Source organism: Colletotrichum chrysophilum (assembly GCF_026319265.1).
Source record: "Colletotrichum chrysophilum strain AFK26 chromosome Unknown scaffold_72, whole genome shotgun sequence".
Taxonomy (NCBI): domain Eukaryota; kingdom Fungi; phylum Ascomycota; class Sordariomycetes; order Glomerellales; family Glomerellaceae; genus Colletotrichum; species Colletotrichum chrysophilum.
In genome coordinates this window covers 135,811-152,474 of record NW_026517359.1, presented here as the reverse complement: position 1 = coordinate 152,474, position 16,664 = coordinate 135,811, and the positions used below count along the sequence as shown (strand labels likewise).

General features: G+C 55.5%; 5 protein-coding genes across 5 annotated transcripts; 4 read left to right on the top strand and 1 right to left on the bottom strand.

The window, feature by feature from the left end:
* Window positions 1–2,619: 2,619 nt before the first annotated feature.
* Window positions 2,620–6,886, top strand: COL26b_008333 (uncharacterized protein; the record flags this gene model as incomplete). The annotated part of the gene is made up of 3 exons (XM_053181096.1): window positions 2,620–2,732; window positions 2,891–6,604; window positions 6,661–6,886. 3 exons carry the CDS (start codon window positions 2,620–2,622, stop codon window positions 6,884–6,886), a joined length of 4,053 nt encoding a protein of 1,350 aa, XP_053034978.1.
* A 700-nt stretch (window positions 6,887–7,586) lies between these two features.
* Window positions 7,587–7,850, top strand: COL26b_008332 (uncharacterized protein; the record flags this gene model as incomplete). The annotated part of the gene is made up of 1 exon (XM_053181095.1): window positions 7,587–7,850. One exon carries the CDS (start codon window positions 7,587–7,589, stop codon window positions 7,848–7,850), a length of 264 nt encoding a protein of 87 aa, XP_053034977.1.
* Window positions 7,851–9,609: 1,759 nt separating this feature from the next.
* On the top strand, window positions 9,610–11,211 carry COL26b_008331 (uncharacterized protein; the record flags this gene model as incomplete). Its single annotated transcript, XM_053181094.1, has 1 exon — window positions 9,610–11,211. One exon carries the CDS (start codon window positions 9,610–9,612, stop codon window positions 11,209–11,211), a length of 1,602 nt encoding a protein of 533 aa, XP_053034976.1.
* A 714-nt stretch (window positions 11,212–11,925) lies between these two features.
* On the top strand, window positions 11,926–12,539 carry COL26b_008330 (uncharacterized protein; the record flags this gene model as incomplete). The annotated part of the gene is made up of 2 exons (XM_053181093.1): window positions 11,926–12,405; window positions 12,456–12,539. 2 exons carry the CDS (start codon window positions 11,926–11,928, stop codon window positions 12,537–12,539), a joined length of 564 nt encoding a protein of 187 aa, XP_053034975.1.
* Window positions 12,540–12,712: 173 nt separating this feature from the next.
* On the bottom strand, window positions 12,713–13,460 carry COL26b_008329 (uncharacterized protein; the record flags this gene model as incomplete). Its single annotated transcript, XM_053181092.1, has 2 exons — window positions 12,713–13,354; window positions 13,416–13,460. 2 exons carry the CDS (start codon window positions 13,458–13,460, stop codon window positions 12,713–12,715), a joined length of 687 nt encoding a protein of 228 aa, XP_053034974.1.
* Window positions 13,461–16,664: the final 3,204 nt, after the last annotated feature.

Below are 16,664 nucleotides of genomic sequence, written 5' to 3'. Positions count from 1 at the left end.
CCTAGGCGGCTTTTGGTGCGCCAGAGCTCCAGAGCTGGATGCACAGCGGGCCCAGAGGCAGTCGTTGCATGGTTGTGGCGCTTTTTAGTGAGCAGGAACCGTAAACCGCGTCCGATGTTGGTGTTGTTCCTGGATTCCCGCTAGACACCATTGCCGTTGGTCTTCTTTTTGTTTTTCCTGCCCTGAAACTCTAGCTTCTAGGGGTCTTCAGCTCTTTGTGTGCCGCCGACATCAATGAGTGGGGAACATATTTCAGCTCCCTCGACGGACCGTTTTCTCCCTGTCTTTGATGACGAGGCCTGTCATGATGGTGTTGATTGCAGGAGCTTTACCAAGACATTAGCAGGAGAGATTTATCAGAGAGAGACCGACACGCATAGCTGGAGAGAGATAGCGAGGAAGGGGAGCAGAAGAAGAGAAGAAGAAAAAGTGCGAATGGTGTTGACACGCTAGAGCTGGACAGGCTAGAGGCGCCTGCAGGATGCTATTTACAGCTCCGCTCCGAACCAGCGGCTGGCTGACTGGCTGGCTGATTGGGCAGTTGCGGCTGCACTGCAAGCTGTGGTGTAGGTGACATGGCATCATGTATTGCTTCTTGGGGGGAGAACAGCTTGGCAATAGCCGTTGGTGATTCACCTGCTGGATGGATGGGACACTGTTATCAGAGTCAAGACAGCGGGGGACCTTCTGCCATCTTCAGTCGAACCCTGCATCGATCGCAGTCATGTCTGGGTTTCCGAGGACAATGAACCAGCCAAGGCTACAACTTCAACGGTCATGTCGGGTCAGCACATGGGAATAACAGGACGGGAATGTTTACTCCAGAAGGGCGGCGGGCGGGCGGGCCACTCGCGTATTTCGCCCGGACCACGTTTCCCCGATAACATTGTGGGCTCTTTCGTAGGATGGGCGCAGGGAACAATAACTCTGTGTGATGGGGGATGGAGAACAAGACGGGAACAGTGGACAAAGGGCCACTCGGGGCGAACCACCACATGGCAGGGCCCAGGGCTCTCTCTTCCTCACATCCTCAGTTGATCTATCGCAGTCTCTGCTTCTGATAGGACATTTTACTTGATAGAGGCGTCAGTCTTCCTGGGAGCTGAAGAAGCGTGGAGCAGCCGGGTCGTCGGCGAATAAACCGAGCCAGTCTGGCGGCGGGAGGAGGACAAGGGAAGATGGTGAAGTGTTTTCCTATGCCAGCAACGCCAGCAAGCCCAGTTGAGGGAAGGGTATTCACTGAGTGAGGGTGAGGTACGTACCGGGGTGGCGGTGAGTGGGGCATCTCATTTAACCGTATCTGCCCTGAACCCCACTGCGCTTTCTCAATCAGGCAAGTCGACTTTCCCACCATCTTCGTTCTTTCTTTCATCCATCCCAATTCACGTTGTCAACTGTCGCCTCTCTCTCCGCCTCTGCCTCTGCCTCTGCCTCTGCTTCTCTCTGCAACGTACCACACCAGTCGACCAAAACACCGGACGAGGTGGCGTTGGATACCCGTAGATGTGCGTCGATCCTCAATTAAAATATCGCAGAAAAAAGACGTCGCTAATTGTCCAACAGGCAGAGGTGTCAGCCAGCCAACTGCAGCTGCAGCCCAGCACGTTGCGGTTGCATTGCATGCGGCATCTTCTTCGTGTTGCCCTTCTACGATGCAGTAGTGCTGATCTCGCCCGCCTGCCGTGCAGCAACAAGTACATTGCCTACCTTGCCTGACCTTGCACCACCTAATGGCCAACCTTTGCCTGGTCACCAAATAATGGCATTTCGCAGCAAGGTCTGCCCAGCAGTGCCAATGCGCCCAACCTACGCGATCGTCAGGGGGTATGCCAGTCGAGTCGCCCTCGCCGGAGCACACGCAGGCAGACCATCACGGGAAAAAAAAGATTCATCGAGACTCGAGAGCCTCTCGAGTCTCGCATCCAGCCAAGCCAATGGAATTGCCGCTGCGACGCTAGCCTCGACTCTGTCAAAGCCAAAACGGCCCATGTTTACCGCCCGCCTGCGCTTCTGATGGCAGCCATGTGCCAGAACCCAGAGCTCTTTGAACGTTGCCCGCCATCGTTGTGCTCGCTTGCTGTCTTTGTCGACAAAGACGCCGAGTCACTGGTCTGACGCACGCCGTTCTTCCGTCCCTCTCCACGACCAACTGTCTGGGGGGTCCTGTCACGGCCCTGGCTCGCTAGCTCAAGCAGGTAGCTTGCTCTCTTCCTCCTCTGGACTGGATCATGGACATGGCAAGGATATGGCTGGTGCCATGCCATCCCATCCCATGGCAGGCAAGGCAAGCAAGGTCCCGGCCCTCGAGCTACCCTGGCCCTGCATCCACCACGATGGGTCCACGGTTCTTTCGCCCGCGTGGGCTGGCTTGGGCTGTGCCGACCGACGCGGCCGCGCCCACGAGCTGCTGCTTCAGCTACCTGCGCTAACACCGTCAACCGTCAACCCGTCACTCCAGCATGCCAATTTTCAAAACTTGATATCTAGGAGCCGCCCTCCCGTCTCCGAACACATGGATCTCCTGTCTCCTCATCCCCATCCGTCCGGGTTTCCTTCTTTTCGAATCCAACAGCAGCTCCACGGCCAACCGCGCCCGTGAGCACCACAGTCCATCTCATCATGGCTCCTCTCACAACATGGCTGTTGACAGCCCTCGTCGGCCTCGCCAACGGCCTGGCCTCGACCGACACCATCACATGGGGAGGCGACAACTCCCGCGCCGGCTACCAAACGTAAGTTGATGATTCTCTCCTCTTCCGAGCTCCCCCACAAAGCACCCCGGCGCAGATCCGTTGCGCAGTCACAACCGCAGCGCTCCGCCCGGTGGGGGAGACGGAGACAAAGTCTCCATCACGAGAATGCACAGCTCCTAACGCGAATTGATATCAAGAACACACAACATGGACCCCTCCGTGGTAGGGAGCTCCCAGTTCGGCCAGCTGTTCCGGACGCAGCTTCCCGGCAACTACGGCGGCCAACCCGAGCAGATCTTCTCTCAGCCTCTCGTTTACACCCCCAGCGGCGGCGACGGCACACAATACGTCTATGTCGCAACGCAACAGAACAATGTCTACAAACTTAATGCAAAGACCGGCGCCATTGTCGCCTCTCGCAACCTTCACATCCCCTTCCTGACCGCCGACCTCGACGGCTGCGTCGACATCAATCCCCACGTCGGCATCACCGCCACCGGTGTCATTGACCCATCCACCGACACCCTGTACCTGACCTCCAAGACCTACGCCGACCAGACCCAGATCAACGTCGCCCAGGGCCGCCCGGCCGGGCGCTACTACATCCACGCACTGGATGTCAACACCCTCGCGGAACGACCCAACTTCCCCGTCAACTTGGAGGGCACTGTCGCTAGGAACAACCCGATCCGCTCCTTCAACGGCGGCATCCACCACCAACGCCCCGCCCTTCTGAACGTCGGGCAGTTCGTCTATCTTGGTTTCGCCTCCCATTGTGTCCAGTATAACTTCACCGGATGGATCATTGGCTTCGACAAGACGAGCGGTAATCTGGTTGAGCGGTGGGCTACTCAAGGTGACGGTGTTCCTAACACCACCCCCGGCGCCGGCGTCTGGATGTCTGGCGGTGGTCTCGCGTCCGACGATGCCGGCTCCATGTTCTTCGCCACCGGCAACGGTTATGCTTCTCAGCTCAGCACCATCCCCGTCAACGGTCGCCAGCCTCCCACGGCCATGGAGGAGGCTGCTGTCCACATGAGTATCGGAGGTGACGGAAGCTTGACCGTAACCGACTTTTTCATGCCCTGGGAGAAGCAGGCGTTGGACGGTGCCGACAAGGATTTGGGCACCAGTCCTCTGCAGATTCTCCCCAGCGCCTTCGCTTGCGGTGATATTAAGCGCATCGGTGTCGTGACCGGCAAGAGCGGTAAGACATACTGGATCAACCTTGACAACATGGGCGGCTACCGCAACGGTGCCAACCTGTTGGATGCCGTCATTCAGGTCTACCAGAACCAGAACTCGGTTTACGCTGGTGCTGGTGTCTACCCGTTGGAGGGCGGTTACATCTTCATCAATGTCATCAATTACCCCACGAATGTCTTCAAGTTCTCCTGCGACGCTGGAGTCCCGTCATTCACCAAGGTCGCGAACAGCCCCGCCGCCAACGCTGCCATTCTCGGTGTCAGCCACGGCACTGTCACCTCTCTTAACAACCAACCAGGCACCGGTCTCATCTGGACGCTCGACGTCCAGGGTTCTCAACTCAGGATCTATGATGCTGTTCCTAAGAATGGTTTCATGAACCTTATCAAGTCTTTCAGTGTGCCTGGCTCGACCAAGTTCGGCAGGGCTGTCTTTGGTGACGGCATCTTGTACCAGGGCACTACTCTCGGTTACCTCTATGCCTTCGGCTCGCCCGTCAACGTGCCTGTCAACTGCACTTCCTCCAACGATTTCGGCACCGTCAATGTCGGCAACCAGAGTGTGGCGCGCTCGATCTCTTGCACGGCTCTGATCGGCGCCACTGTCACAGACATTGGCCTGGATGAGGCGGACGATTTCGTCATCACCAACGCCGGAACTCTGCCGCTTACCCTCACCGCCGGCCAAACCTTCAACGTCTCCGTCGCCTTCAAGCCCACCACCATTGGCCTGGTCTCTTCCGATCTCCTTATCAACACCACCAATGCTGTCGCTGGCTACAGTCAGAACACTCATGTCAGATTGACCGGTACTGGCGAGAGCTCCAGTCCCCTGCTGGCCGTCACGCCCCCTACTGTCACTTTCGAGGGCATCATCGCTGGATCCAACGGCACTCTCGCGGAAACTGTCATCATCTCCAATCAGGGCAACACTCCTCTGTCCATCACAAACGTCCAGTTTTCTACTACCAGCGCCCAGGGACCCTTTACCACATGGAACCACGAGACTGACGCTCTCACCGTCGGGAAGTTCACTCTGACCAACATTCCTACCACGATTGCACCCAACAGCGCCGTCACTGTAAACATCGCCTTCGACTCTTCAGTGGCTGGAAGCTTTGGTGCCTACCTCACGGTGAACTCTAACGGCGGCAGCAAGTCCTTCACTATTGCAGGCTCCGCCGGCCCTGCTCCTGTCGCCTTGATCGAGTTCCAGACGCCCGATGCCACCGGCTGGGTCCAATACGATGCTAGCAAGAACTTCACCTTCGGCAACGTCACCGAGAATACCTCTAGATCCCTTAAGTTCCGCGTCACCAACAATGCTGCCGCCGGAGGTGTCAACCTCATCCTGACCGTCTCGAAACCGCCTTTCGGTATCCCTGGTATCGTCGGGGCTGCCAACACGGTTGATCTGGCCGAGGGTACCCAGCTTGCCCCCGGTCAGAGTGCCACGGCCACCATGATCTGCTCCGTTCCAAAGTCTCAATGGAACGTCGATACTTATGTGGGATCGGCGCCTTGGACCATGAACACCAACGACCCCAACTTCGAAAAGCATTTCTTCACATTTGTGTGCAACGCCGTGTCCGAGCAAGCCCCGCCTCTCCTGCCTAGCGGCCAGGGCAAATACCGATACATCGGATGCTACAAGGAGAACAACCCTGGCCGCCAGCTCCCCAACCAGCTCGCCGGAGGCACCACGAACACCAACCCCAGCTGTATTGCTAACTGCGCGGCGAAGAACTACGTCTTCTGCGGAACTCAGTACCATACCGAATGTTGGGGCGGCCCCACCATCCCTAGCCTCAAGGTCGACGACAAGAACTGCAACTACGACTGCGGCGGTGACCTCAACCAAGTCTGCGGTGGCAACGGCGTTGGCACCCTCCAGGGTGGCGCTTTCATCTCTGTCTTCGCGGACTCTACCCAATGGGACGGTAACACCACGACGCCCACGCCCAACCCGACCAACCCGACGAATCCTTCTGGTCCAGTCGTCAACCCCGGCGTGGGCCAGTATGTGAGCGCAGGATGCTACACTGAGGGAACAAACAGTCGTGCCCTGCCCAACTTGGTCAATGTTCAGACTCAAACAGTCGGCAGCTGCATCACAGCTTGCGCCGCCAAAGCGTACACATGGATCGGAGTAGAGTATGGAGGAGAGTGTTGGTGCGGTAACACCCTTGCCACCGGCGCTATCCCGGCCCTCGCCGCGGACTGCAGCATGACTTGCAACGGCAACAGCAGCGAATACTGCGGTGGTCCCAACAGACTCAACATGTACACACTCAACGCCTCCTTGCCCGTGCCCAGCAGCTCGAGCAGCACCGCTGCCTCTGGTACTGGTACCGCAACCTCAGCCGGCACTGGTACCGGCACCTCTACGTCAACCTCGGCTGCTGCTACGACCACCGCCGCCAACAGCCGTATCGGCGACTGGCTCTTCCAGGGCTGCTGGACAGAGGGCACAGGCGTTCGCGCTCTCCCGGTCCGCACGTATGCCAATGACTCCATGACTCTGCAATCTTGCAGTGGTTTCTGCCAGGGCCTCAAGTACTTTGGTACCGAGTACGGCCGAGAATGCTGGTGTGGCAATGTCCTGGATGCTACGTCAAAGCAAGCGCCTCTGACGGACTGCTCGTTTCCATGCCCCGGTGACAGCACGCAGAAGTGCGGCGCTGGAAACCGACTCCAACTCTACATGTACTCTCCCGTCGCGTCTTCGTCCACCACCGCGACAACATCTTCGTCCACCGCAGCATCCACCTCATCCAGCAGCTCTGCCGCCTCGGTGACCGTCCAGGACAAGGCCGTGTCCAGTTCTACCTCTTCGACACTTTCAGCGTCTGGCTCGACTATCACCTCTATCTCCAGCAATGCCACTTCCCTTTCGACGAGCACGTCTTCAACTCCTGGACTCATCCCTGCGGCGGTCACATCGACTACGTCGTCGTCCTCATCTTCGACCCTGACATCGTCTTCTAGCTCCTCGGCAACTCAGAGCAGTACGTCCTCGGTCTCGTCTTCGTCTTCCACGTTGACCTCTGCCTCTCTTTCATCGTCCAGCTCCACGGCCGTGTCCAGCTCTACATCGGCTTCTAGCTCCACGTCGACTTCTGGCGTTACGGCAGCTGCTGTCTCAACGACATCTTCCAGCTCCTCGACCGGCTCGAGCTCATCTTCCGCCTCCAGTTCTGCGACAAGCTTCAGCTCTTCTACAGCTTCAAGCTCCTCAAGCTCCAGCTCCTCTACGGTCTCTAGCTCTTCTTCATCCTCTAGCTCGTCTTCCTCCATCTTCTCTGCTGCTTCGGTCTCCTCCACGGCCACTAGCTCCTCTTCGAGCTCCAGCTCCCAGGCTTCCTCCAGCTCCTGGACAAGCTCTAGCTCTTCCTCACCCTCAAGCTCGTCTTCCGCCTCAAGCACCCTGACAAGCTCCAGCTCGTCTGCATCCTCGAGCTCCACGGCGACTTCCTCCTCCCTCATAACCTCCTCTTCCTCCTCTTCCTCGACCTCGACCTTCAAGTCGAGCTCCTCAAGCACCTCTTCGAGCACCTCCTCCGCGAAGCCGACCCCGACAGGCCCCGTCATCGTCCCAGGCGACCAGAACTTCACCTACTATGGCTGCTTCTCCGAGCCCCAAGTCGGCCGTCTCCTCCCCACACAAGTCGTCAACGACGGCGTCAACATGACCATCAATAAGTGCCTCAGCGCCTGCTCCGACAAGCTCTACGCCGGTGTCGAGTACGGCCGCGAGTGTTGGTGCGGTAACTCCCTCAACTACGGCGGCAGCGGCGGCACCACCATGGCCGCGAACGTGTCCAACTCGGACTGCTCCTTCAAGTGTCCAGGCAACAGCACACAATACTGCGGCGCGGGAGTGAGGCTCAACCTCTACATCCTCCGAACGGAGTACGCGAGGTTGCAGAACCTGGCCGGCACCTCGCCCTAAGAAGAGAGATGGTGACACCGGCCGCCAGGTTTCCTTTAATGTGATAATGTATACACCTTAGATTTATAGACTAGTCATACGGGCTTTGCTCGGGAAAACGGGAGCAGCCTATTTTTACGTAATCTTGATACCTCTCTTTTTTCTTCTTCAAATTTGGCCTCTCCTGGAAAGGCAGTTTCTGTGAGCTAATTGATTTGATGTCTGCGGTACGAGCTTCCGCGCGCGGATATAAAGGGCCGGGCTACCATGCACGACTCATGTCATCGCTTTCTAGGCCTGCATAGCCTTCGCCGTCGCACCAATGCTTTGGATGAACTAGAATTCGGGCGTTGAACCACATGTCCGGGCTCTTCGGCATGATCCGACCGACGCTGAGCGAGGCTTTAGATGTCGTCGCAGAAGGGAAGTTTGTGGTGCAGTGGGGGATAAGTTGAAGATATAATAACCCCCGGGTCAGTGCCTCTCACTAATTCGTCAAGATAGACCCCGTTTTGAAATCTGCGAGCCGACTTTGAACACTTCACTGCGACCGGCTCGATGTAGGAGCGGCTTATGTGCAAAGCCCGGCCGAATCGTCTGGTAGTGTCGATCGTGGGGACCTGCCATCCCATCTCTCCGTTCATCTGATCTCCCTTCGCAACCTACGCAGCGCAACTCAATCTCAACGACCCTCCATCAAAAACCACAACCTCCCCCCCCAAACGGATGCATCTCCAGTATTCGAGGGCGGGCAAGGGAGGCGGTGCGACGCGGATAGTACGGGGAGTTCGAGCGGGTATTGTATTCGTGAGGATGGGTTTGATACGGCGCATTTTCAGGCTTGATGGGGGTGAAGGATGATCCGGGAGGATGACGGTGGGAAAGGATGAAAGAGTCTCGCCTATGACGGAGACTTGCCATTGGAAGAGACGCGCCGGAAGCGATTCCGGGCTGCACTACGGTGATCGAGGACGCCTCTGGAAGAAGCTTCAAGCTCCAAGGATGCCACAATTGTACACACTCAATGAATCTCAGTACATACGCCAATCATGACTCCATCAAAGCTCCATCCCCAAAGAGACCGGCGTTAAAGTTTCCCCGATGGAGAGTGTCCCGGCTTGGCATCAAGAAAGATAAGCGGCGCCACCTCGTCCTATGCTCCCCTCTAATGCTCCGAAGACCTCGCAAGCATCAGTCCACTTGCACACGTCCCAGCGCCGTGGTTCGCGCCGTCGCCAATGCCATTGTCCGCCTAGACCGGGTCTAGTCCTGTCTCTGCGCCAAGTCCGCTGCGCCTAGCGTCACTCGGCAGGTCGTTGCCCAGTGCGGACCCCGGCGACCTCGTGGTCGAGGGCCTTGAAAGAGAAGCCAGAGCCTCTTAGTCGGTTATTTCGTCAAGCTTTCTTTACGAAGTGAGACAAGCTCCGTTGAAGATGCCGAATGCGGGATGTTCGCCCTCCCGGAAGCGGCGTCGTCTGGCCCGGGGTGGGAGGCGGGCTACTTCTTGGTGTTGGTCAAAGCACCAACTCGGTGGGATAAGCGCGGATGTCTTGGATGGGTGTCTCTCGTGGCACAAAGAAGACCATGGTCCGTTGTGGCGGTTGAATTATTGAATACCGGTGGCTCCGTTCTGAGAGAATGGGCGAGAATTACGGGGATTTCATATAAGAAGAGAAGAGAGAGCCATTGAAACACAACATTCCAACAACTAAGAGCATCGACTCGCTTCATCACATTCCTTCTCCAAAGGTCTTACCCAACCACATTCTCTCCATCGACCATGGGTTTCAACCAGCTCTCATTCCTTCTCTCATCCACCCTCTTTCTCCAAGCCCTCGCGGCCCCGGCAAACAACGCCCGAGCCGCAACCCCGTCGGTAACAATCGCCTCCGGCGTCGTCGTCGGCGCCACCTCAGCCCCCGGCGCAAACACATACCTCGGAATCCCCTTCGCCAAGTCGCCCCCGGAGCGGTTCTCCCCTCCCCAGGCCCCGGCATCATGGTCCACCCCGCTCACCGCGACGGCCTTCAAGCCCGCCTGCATCCAGCAGTTCTCCGACAGCGGCAACGCCCAGACCCTCCAGAAGGCCATCTTTGGTAACCCAACCGGGCCCCTGACGGCTGAGAGCGAGGACTGCCTCTACCTCAACGTCTTCACGCCGCCCACCGCGACCCCGACCTCCAAGAAGGCCGTCATGTTCTGGATCTTCCCGGGTAACCTCCAGTTCGGCACCGCAAGCCTGCCCATCTACGACGGCAGCACCCTCGCTGTTTCCCAGGACGTCGTTGTCGTCACCATCAACTACCGCACCAACATCTTCGGCTTCTCCAACTCCCCCGAGGTCGCCACGGGCTCCCAGAACGCCGGCTACCTCGACCAGCGCTTCGCCCTGCAGTGGGTCCAAGACAACATCGCGTCCTTCGGCGGCGACCCCAAGCGCGTCACCATCTTTGGCGAGTCCGCCGGCGGCGAGTCCGTGAAGCAGCTCCTCGCGAACCCGCCATCCCCGCTGCCCTTCGCCGCGGCCATCATGGAGTCCCAGCAGAGCCTGCTCCTCGGCTCCGGCCTCGACAGCTACAACAAGGTCCTCAAGCAGTTCTCCTGCGCTGACATCGCCTGCCTGCGCAAGGTGGACGCCACCGCGATCAAGGCCTACATCGAGTCCGCCGCGCTCGTCTTCCCGCCCGTCGCCGGCGACGGCACCGCGACCAAGGACGTGCGCCCCAGCATCTCCGGCAAGACGTGGCCCAAGATCCCGGTCATGATCGGCACCACCCTCAACGAGGCGCGCGCCTTTCTTGCGGTTGACGGGATGAACGACGGCAGCGGCGCGATGAGCGACGCGCTCTCCATGGTCGGCATCACCGACGCCGCGACCAAGAACTCGATCCTCGCCAAGTACGCCCTCCAGGGCTTCAACGACCCGTACACCCTCGCGGACCGCATCATCACCGACGCCGTCTTCACCTGCACGACGTCCACGCTCGCGTCATACCTGGCCTCCAACGGGTACACGGCGTACCGCTACCGCTACGACCCGTCCTTCACGTCGACGAGCATCTTCGCGAACGCGGGCTCGTACCACACGAGCGAGATCCCGTCGGTTTTCGGGACGTACGGGCAGTACGCCAAGTGGGGCGCCGCGTCGGCGCAGCAGACCAAGTTGAGCTCGTGGATGCAAGGCGTCTGGGGCGGGTTCGCGAAGAACCCGGCCGGCGGCGTGGGGTGGACCAAGGTGGGCGGCTCATTGTTGGGCATGGATTTGGGGTTGATTGGGTCTGGGTCGTCGACGGGGGTGACGCCGGTGTCGTCGCTTTTGACGGCGGATTATATCTGTCCTTTGTACTATGGGCTGGAGGACGCGCTGGGCTTTTCGTGGTAGTTTTGCGTAGACTTGAGTGGGTGTGTTTCTTGTTTTCAGCGATTAAAAGTAAGGCCTTTCACTAGTATAATGTTTAACATCGAGTCGATATAATCAAACAATCTTTTCAATAATTTTAATACCCCCCTTTTGACCCCAGCACAACGTTCGGCTCCGGGTGCGCCAAGGTGGGGCCGTTAAGGTCGTCCGGGTGGGTCCTAACTTGCGGATGCAATCGCGCTCGCCGTTGAAACACAAGCTGGAGTGAAAATTCACTACCTAAGTAGCGATTGAAGGAAACTGCTTCATGGCCCATATTATCCTCTTCAAAGTTTCACCTCCAAGATCGCGCTCTAGATTGCCGAGAGAAATAATAGGGAATTATTTAATTTAACTACTCTCTTACTCCTCCCGTGTGACTGAGAGCTCAAGGCAGACGCAAATCCTTCCTTCCATCGATTCTTACGGCTTCTTGACATATTCTATGACAATAATTGAACGGTCCTTCCACGCAGTGAATTCCACGCCAGTACATCCTAAGACTTAGGTTCACCCAGCTGGCAGCACCTTCTCTACCCAACATTACCCCACCTCGTCAGCATACACCAGGCCCCATCAACTACAGCTTCTTCACCTACAACGCCTTCAACCAAACACCTTCATCGACACAATCAAGGCACACACTCAATACACAATCATATTTTACAAGATCACAACATCTCAACACCTATCAACATGCAGCTCAGCACTACCATTCTGGCAGCGGCCGCTGCCAGCCTCACCAGTCCCGTCGCACCTCCCTCGCCGAGCTCTGTCCCTTCCTCTATCATTCTCATTACTACAACAGCCAATAGCTTCAATGGCTCTGCCAACGCCAGTCTCCCCCTCAAGCACGGCCCTAGCAATCATCTCCTCACCAGCAACCACAACTTCTCCAAGACCTGCACCAACATCCACGGTGACTTCATCGACACTATCGTCTGGGCCTGCTGTAGCAACACGAACGGCAGCTGGTCCCAGAACCGCTTCCGTCTCGGCCAGTGCCTCGAGAACCGCCGCAGCAAGCTCGTCGCCCGTCGCGACGGCCGCTTCTGGCGCACCTGCCAGGACTGTGGCTTCAAGGACCCGGACAGGGCCACGGTATATAGCTGCCGCTGCTGGCCAAAGCCGACTGCTGGGGTTGAGCATAAGTTTGTGGACACGGAGATTGACTTGGTAGGCACCCTTTCCATCTCCGACTTCTATCTGGCTAACGAATGGTCTAGGATACCTTCATGGGCAATGAGCGGGGTGAGCTGGTATGCTTTGGAGTCAAGGAGAGACACCGCCACGAGGAGTGCCAGCCCTGAAAGCATTCATTCGGTATGGAATTTCCACAGGAATGGTTGCGAATATCACGCCAGTTGAGGCAAATTTCACGGGCGCATGGAGTATAACATTATTTCGGTAGCAGCAAACACAATCTTAAATCAAGATCCATTAGTTCCTTGTTTTCAGCCGAGTTTGCGATGTATCGATCGACTCAGATGCCTTGCGTCGGTTCAGCCTCCTTCACTTTGACAAACGCTTCGTAGAAGTCCGATGGATCCTGAGCGCCATCCAACCGGTGGACTCCTTGAATAACAAAGGTCGGAACACCCGAGCCGCCAGCTAGCTCACGGGTCTTTATCTCTTCCTCGTTGACTTCATCAAGACCCTTCGTGGATTGGAGAAACTTTTCCACATCTACACCACTCATACCAGCGCCAGTCGCAACATTTTGAAGAATTCTGATGTCAGAAATGTCCTGCTCAAGCTCATGATACGCCGCAAAGAGGCCATCGATCAGTGCATTTTGCACACTGGTGTCTTCGGACCGGCTCAGACGCACAAGTCGATGCGCATCACGCGTGTCAGGGCCGATCTTGCCTCCCCACCTGAAGTTGACGCCGATAGAGCGGCCAATCTGCTCCATTCGCTGTGTCAATGCAGCCTGCCTCTCTGGCGACATGTCACTCAACCTGACTTTCGCCACCTCGCTCTTATCGACGCTGTGAGGATGTGGGTTATAGTGCAGATAGTACGGCTTCCACGTGATAGAGAAGGTGTCGTTCTTTCCACCTGGGTAGGCCTTTTGGTAAAGAGTGATGGCGTGGTCTACTTTGCGCTTGCCAATGTAGCACCACTGAGAATCGGTCAGTACGGTGAGTTGGGTGAAGGTCAGGACGTGTTGATTGATCACTTACCGCGCAGACAAAGTCAAAAGCCACTTCAATTGCGATGATCGTCATGTTCAGCAAGGCATTTGATGGCTATGCTCATCTGGCTTGGGTGTTTTCGTAAGCACAGAAAGTTGGAGAAGGTAGGTTATCTGGAAACAAAAATGACTTGCCGCGAACCAACCACATGGCGGAATCCCGCCAACCGAAATGCACTAGCCAAGTGAATACTCTCGTCAACAGCTTTTGGAGTCTTGGATTTCGCCAGTCTCGCAGGCCGAATGGTAGGCGAGAAAGGGTTGTCTTCATCAGCGCATAGATTGATTGATGCCTTCTTCAAGATGTGAAGCCAAGCGGATTTGTTTGCATCTTTTGCTCAAACGACTGCAGAGATTGATCAAAGCTATGCAGTGACTCATGGGGCCTTCGGCCGTGCACGAGAGCGCCTGATTCGTGATTTGAATCGCCTCATCTTGAACCCCCTATTGATCCGTACGAATGAACAAGCTTCCGAGAAGGGACCCAAGCTGGCTGAGGAGCTGCGTTCGATAGGCAACTCGGAGTTCTGTCGCCTTTGTGGCTTCGATAGCCCTCTCGAGATATTCCGGAAGGCCAGTTTGGGAGTATCAATCATTGTACTTCAATTGAATCTGTCCCAGCATGAAACCCGTTTAATTCTTTCCGGTTTAATTCTCAGCGATCTATATGACGAGGCGGGTTTCTCGGGAAGCATTCTCTACGTCTTTGATGTCATCTGTAGAGGCTCTTGTAATTGCGAACGCCAGCCGAGAGTTTCTGCATAGCTATTTTAGGATGGCTTGCATAGGCGATCTCCAGTGTCATGTTTTGAGCCTCCCGACCGATTGTTAGAGCCATTCCTAGCGAGCGGGGGGGCCTCTACAAAGAATTTAATATTGTGGGAAAGAGTGTACTTTCAGCTTCAATCAAAAGATCCGGATACAACTGCTCTTTGCCGGCTTGCTCGATGGATATACACGTCAGTCCATTTTGTGATCAAGACTAGAGGGACTACCGGAAGGGACTGGAAGATTGATAAATGACAACGTCCCCGACTATTGCTTACATGACATTTGGGTGTCATATGCTGTAGTCATGCGTTTGACTGGCTGTTCGGGCGGGCGGTAGCTACGGACGATGAGTGTGATCACAATGAACAAGGCCTCGGCGGTAATGATAAGGACGATAATAAAGGTGATCTAGTATCAACATTGCATGTGACTTCACCTAACTGGAAGCGGCCAAGACACTGGCTATTTCCGGAACAGATGCGAAGATGGCAGATCTAAGATTCCAGATCGTTTCTAGATCGCCTGAGTGGCGGCGAACCCATGTACGAGGTGCCGCTAACGGCTTCAGATTCCTTTGATGTATGACGAACGGACAAGATGGTCTACCATAATACAGGCTGGCCACCCCCATTTCCGCTTCTTTATTCACGTCTTCGACACAGAATTTCGAGCCTCTCGCTTATTCTTTGTCGCGGTCGGCTCCATGCTGGAGATTCCCTGTTCATCCATTTTTGTTGGTCGCAATATCACCCATCTCAGTCCATATCGACGTCAGCTATCAGGCCCTGATCGGCCCAATTATGTCTACGGACGTTTTGACAATCTACTCTACTGTAATATCATTTCGCAGCCGACATCAAGTTCTCTACCATGCATCCATCAAGATCCAGTGTTGATGGCCAGGACAGTGATAATGATTCTGGCATCGTCATCGGAGTATCTGTGGCAATCATGACGATATCATCAGTAGTGGTGGGGATGCGCATGTTATCAAGGAGCTTAATTAGACAACGAGGTTGGGATGATTGGGCGGCCGTCACATCACTGGTAAGCATATCTGCTTAACGACTGGCTAGAATCCCTCAATCTCACTGTTGTATAGTTATTCATTGTCGGGTGTGCAACATCGATGATCATCAGTAGGCTGCCAGCAATCATTACGCCGTCATTATCCATGCTTACCTGGAAAAGTGACGAGATATGGCCTTGGGAGGCACGAATCCACCCTCTCGGTTGAGACGCTCATACAGTTTCATAAGGTTTACTCAAACCCTACCTCGCCCTAGGCCGACGCCATGACTGACATTTTCTAAAGACCTTTTTCATATCCTTGTTGCTTTACTTTTTGTCTATCATCTTCATCAAGATGACGTTCCTGCTACAGTACTATCGCCTCATGGAGGTCTCCAGAATGCGGCATGTTGTGGTGGGCTGCATGATTCTGATCGTCCTATGGGCTGTGTCTCAAATCCTTGTCGCTTTCTTACAATGCATACCCCTCGAGGCAGTATGGAACCCGAGAGTTGAAAGCAAGTGCGTTGGGAATATTGCTGCTGTGTGGTATTTTAATGGCATCTTCAACGTCGTCACGGACTTCATGATCATAACGCTGCCAATACCAAAAATATGGCAACTTCAAATGCCGCGCATGCAAAAGATAATTCTTGTCGGAGTTTTCATGTTAGGTTTCTTGTGAGTAATTTACTTCGTCAAAGCAGCTTTCGCTGACCTGCTACAGTACAATCGCCATTTCCATTCTGCGGATTCAATGGCTTAGTCCAAAGCCCTATCAAACGTGGTGGAATGTCAAGCCAGCGATGTGGTCGCTAGCTGAGATCACCTGTGGTATTCTTTGCGCTTGTCTGCCGGTATTGAAACCTTTGATATCGCGAGCGAAGCCTCTGATCAAACCACGGTTGAGCCGCGGCTCACAGGATGGTACCCCGTAGATAGTATCATCGGAGCGAAAAGGAAATGTGTATCTGAAGAAAGAATGGTAGGCATCTACTAAATATGCGAACTTAATATATATCCACGATGAGAGCTTTCCCAGAAGCTGCTGACGCCATAGCTATGTTGACGCTACTGAGACAGTCCACGATCAGCGTCAAGGGGATCATTCCGATCACTGGGGTAGTCAAAGCGAATTTATCTCCACTTCGACAATGGGGTGGGTTGGGCAAGGATCATTTGCTTGGTCCACCCGTGGCACTTTTCGACTGAAACAACTTTTTGTTGGCTGGCCTTTCCACTTCCATCGTTACTCCAGATCTTTTGGATACGGCTGCAGGAATGACCGTTGAGTCCAGGCAGTCCAACTTGCGGTGTATCTCTGCCAAGCGCCAAGATCTATTTGAGGAACCCCTCACCTGTGGGATGAATACTCAATAGCGAATGGCTTTCCCTAGCGGACACACAGAATATGCTTCGCGAAGTCACAATCACGGATACGGTACCCATTCTGCAC